The sequence below is a fragment of the Phaethon lepturus genome, unplaced genomic scaffold (genome assembly GCF_000687285.1).
Source record: "Phaethon lepturus isolate BGI_N335 unplaced genomic scaffold, ASM68728v1 scaffold40810, whole genome shotgun sequence".
NCBI lineage: Eukaryota > Metazoa > Chordata > Aves > Phaethontiformes > Phaethontidae > Phaethon > Phaethon lepturus.
Window position 1 is genome coordinate 5,097 of NW_010513298.1, and position 4,097 is coordinate 9,193.

A 4,097-nucleotide genomic window follows, 5' to 3' on the forward strand; every position below is an offset into this window, starting at 1 on the left:
CCGCCACCTGTACCCGCAGCCAGCCGAGAGCCCCGGGGCTGTGGCTGCAGGCACTGAGCTCGGTGAGTGGGGAGGTGACACGAGGTGACATGGGGGGGAGGAGGAGGAGGCGGGGGAGGAAGGCCCCTGATGTGGGTTTTTCTCAGCAGCCAATGGCCCCCTCGAAGCTGCTGTCACAGGAGTGAAGAGGTGAGTGTGGTGGAAGCCCCTGTCCCTTGTCCCCGGGGCTCTGGCCCTTGTCACCCTGTACCTTGGGGGTGGCTTTGGCCCTCCTACGTAGCTGTCCTGTGTCACCCCATACCAGGGACCCGTGTCACACTGCCCCCAGGGGTGGCTTAGTGCTGTCCCTTGGCACCACACACAGGGACCTTGTCCCTTGCCACCCCATGTCCAGGGGCTGGCAGGGATGCCCTGTCACCCCATACTTGGGGTTCCCCCCACCCTTGTCACCTCATAGCCAGAGGTGGCCTCAGTCCCTCATGTCCCCTGTCACTCCAAACCCAGGCACGGAGGACAGGAACAGGGCCACTGTCTCCGTCATCATCCCTGGCTAGTGGGGCTCCATCCCAGCAGGTCTTCCAGCTGGGAGGAACCCAATTTTGGGGCTAGGGGGGCTGCCCAGGGGCCCCCAAGGTGCCCTGACAGCCTCGTTATACAGGAGAAAACACGTTAATCCTCCTGGGGAGGAGGAGAAGTTCATTAAGAAGCTGCCCATTAAGCGGTAATGATGAGGGCTTGGGCATGAGGGGGATGGGGAGTTAAGGTGCCTCCATTCTGGAAGGTGGAGCTGCGGGCCTGGGGTAACTGTGTCCCTTTGTACCTGGGGACAACTAGGACAGCCCTTGTCCTTGTCCCCAGGGGTGACCGGGGATCCCCTGTCCCTTGTCACCCTGTACCCAATGCTCTCTCGACCCTTGTCACCTCTGTCCAGGGGCAACTGTGACCCCCCCCCCGCCCTTGTCACACCCACCCAGAAAAAAAGGCCAACTGTCGCCCCCCCCCCGCCCTTGTCACACCCTCCCTGGGGCTCCCTTGTCCGGGATGTCTCTGTCACTCTGGTCCTGGGGTCCCCCCCACTTTTTGTCCCCCTGTGCCTGGGGGTGACCTGGGCCCCCCTGTACGCAACATTCCCCTGAGCTTTGTCACTCTGTTCCTGGGGTCCCCCCTGGTTCCCCTGTGGCCGGGGGTGGCTGGGGTCCCCCGCCCTTGTCCCCCTTGTGCTGTGGGGTGGCTGGGGCCCTCTCCCTGTTGACACCCCTATTCTGAAGGGACCAGGGGCTGCCAGCACCCCAAACTCCACGCAAATCTACCCAGGAGGGTTAGGGGGGTTCCCCGAAATCCTGAGCCCCCCCTGTGCCCCCCAGGAGCTGCCCGCCCGGGGGCCTTGTGAGTGCCCTCCTCCACAAGGTGCCACGGGTCAGCCTGGAGCGGCTGGACCTGGATCTGTCGGGAGCGGCACAGCCCCCCGTCTTCCGTGTCTTCCCCGGCACCTCGGCCGAGGACTTCAGCCTCATCGTCATCGAGCGGGGGGCGCAGCCGCAGCCCCCCGTGCCCCTCGCCATCAAGGTGGGTGTCCCTCTGTCTGTCCTTGCCTCCTTCCCGGTCTCTCTGTCTCACCCTGCTTTCCCCCTTGCAGGAGGAGCAGCAGGAGGCGGCCATCGGGGACACCCAGGACACCAAGCCAGTGGGGCTGCTTCCTGAGCACCCCAGGGTGCCGGGAGTCCCCGGCCCCTCGTTGGGGCTGGGATCTGTCCCCCCAGGAGCACCCCCCGCCCCCGGTGTCTCCTGTTGCCGTGTCTGCTGCCAGGCCGGTGCCGTGGTGATGTGCGACCGTTGCGACCGTTGCTACCACCTCGATTGTCACCTCCCTGCCCTACAGGAGGTCCCCAGGTAGGCCTGGTCCCCAGGATCTGGTGGACAGCCTGGGATCTGCTGCCTCTTGTCACCTCCCTGTGTTCCCCTACATCCCTGGGATCCACTGATCTCCTGTCCCTGAGGGTCACCGTCCCCCTTGGGGCTCCTCTGGCACTGCTAGATCCATCAGGATCTACTGCTCTCCCCTGGGATCCCCCTTGCTGGGGGTTACTGCTCCATGGCATCATGGAGGATCTCGGGGATTATTCCTGGATCTTCAGAGATCATGTGGAGCCACCAGATCTTTGGAGTCTGCTGGTCTCTCACAGGATTCACTCATCTCCCATAGGATCTACCACTTCCTTGTCCCAGGACGGGTGGAATTGCTGCCCACCCCTCCTGATTTTGTTGAGGGGGATCCTCTGGTGCCACCAGATTCCTTGAGTGATCACTCTGGGATCTATCTGCCCCTCCACTCCAGATACAGTTCTACCCCAGCCTAGAGGTCCTTGGCCACTGTGGAGCTTTGGGAGCCTCTTGACCCTACCCCATGTCTCTCCCTTGGGATCTGTTGGCATCTGTTGGGATCTGTGAATCCCTCCTGAGGGAGTTGCTGCCATGCAGGTTTACCTGTCCTTGGTTTCTACTGGATCCCCAGAATTTGCTTCCCCCCCCCCGGATCTTCCAGTCCTATGGACCAGGCCAGCTCTCAGATCTGCACAGGGACTGCCCCATGATCCCTGGAGATCTGGTCTCAATCCTTGTGAAGCTGTTGACCACACAGCTCCGAGGGTCTGCTTTCTGCCAGCCATGGAGGGCATCTCAAGCCCTGATCCTCTGGAATCTGGCCCTCATCTGCATTGGGATCTACTTGTTGATCCCAAATCCTGGGAGAACCTGAGCTGTCTGAGCCCCATGGGGCTCTACTCCTCTGCCCCTGACCCTGCTGGATCCCTTGTAAGTCCTCAGCTCGCCTGGGGTCCTACACAGCAACACAGATCCCCTAGGGATCTACTGGTGTGGTACACGGGGAGAGTCACACGTTGATCTTGGATCAGTTGGGGTCTCTCTGATCCTTGGAGAGCTGGTATCCCCTCTCCATTGTGGACCCCGTGCCTTGACCCTTGGCTGCCTGGCCCTGGTCCGCATGGGAATCCCCCCACCAATGCAAAACCTTGTGGGATCCACTGTCCCTGATCCCCATGGTCACTGTCCCACCCCCTTGATCCCAGGCATCTGGGGAGCTCTTGGGCCCCCAATCCCTGAGGCTCTGTGCGAGCTGGGAGGGGGATATCTGATCCCTCAACCTGATCCCTTTGCCTGATCCCAAAGCCCCGAGTGGAAGTGTCTGCTGTGCCAGGACCTGCCACCCCCCAGTGAGGACCTCGTCGATGGCTTCAAGGAGGGGCCACCCCACAAACTCTGCCCCCTGGACCAGCAGGTTATGTACGGGGTTTTGGCGGGGTGATCAGGGATCCGGTGATACATGAAGGGATCGAGGGATCCCTTTAAATCCCTGCAGAAATGTGAGTACGTGCTGCTGGAGCTGCTCTGCCATGATCCCTGCCGGCCCCTTCACCGCCTCTCCAGCTCCCCGGTGAGTCTCGCAGCACAGGGCAGGGCAGCCAAAGTGGGGGGGATTCCTCACCGCCCCCCGGGATCCCTCACTCGCTCCTACAGGAGGACCATGACGCCATCGACCTGACCCTCATCCGCGCCAGGCTGCAGGAGAAGCTCACCCCCCACTACCGCTGCCCCGAGGAGTTTGCCTGCGACGTCTGGAGGATGATCCGGCAGTTCAACCAGCTAACCGAGGTGTGGGGCACCCCTGCGGTGGCATTTGGAGGGGGGGGGCGGTGGGGCGTTCAGCACCCTCCTCACCCCTCTTTCCTCCCTTGTTCTTCCCCAGGACAAGGCGGATGTTCAGTCCATCCTGGGCCTGCAGCGGTTCTTCGAAGCCCGGCTCAACGCCGCTTTTGGTGACCGCAAATTCTCCACCCTCTTCCTCGAGCCTGTCATCCCTGTGGATGAGGCCGAAGGCTCCCCAGTCCCCCCCGCCGGCCCTCTGGGCCTCTGATCCCCTCCCTCAGGGACTCAGAGGGCTGTGGGGCTGTCCCCATCTGCATCTATCAGAGAAATAAAGCCCTTGGCTTTGCCTCCCTCATCTTGGGGCTGGATCTGGCCCCTGGGCCCCTCGATTTTGCTTCCTCCCTGTGCCCCCTGCTTCCATCCTCCCCCCTTCC

The 4,097-nt window shown here is 62.4% G+C and overlaps 1 protein-coding gene across 1 annotated transcript in view; it reads left to right on the top strand.

Annotated features, from left to right (window-relative positions):
- The window catches only part of TRIM28 (tripartite motif containing 28), a gene marked incomplete at its 5' end in the record, with an annotated part of 7,761 nt that extends 3,830 nt beyond the window's left edge, over positions 1 to 3,931 (top strand). The window contains 8 exon segments of the mRNA XM_010289778.1: positions 150 to 189; positions 659 to 721; positions 1,365 to 1,566; positions 1,637 to 1,890; positions 3,187 to 3,295; positions 3,377 to 3,451; positions 3,535 to 3,669; positions 3,764 to 3,931. Of these exon segments, the coding sequence (XP_010288080.1) occupies positions 150 to 189; positions 659 to 721; positions 1,365 to 1,566; positions 1,637 to 1,890; positions 3,187 to 3,295; positions 3,377 to 3,451; positions 3,535 to 3,669; positions 3,764 to 3,931 (1,046 nt within the window).
- Positions 3,932 to 4,097: the final 166 nt, after the last annotated feature.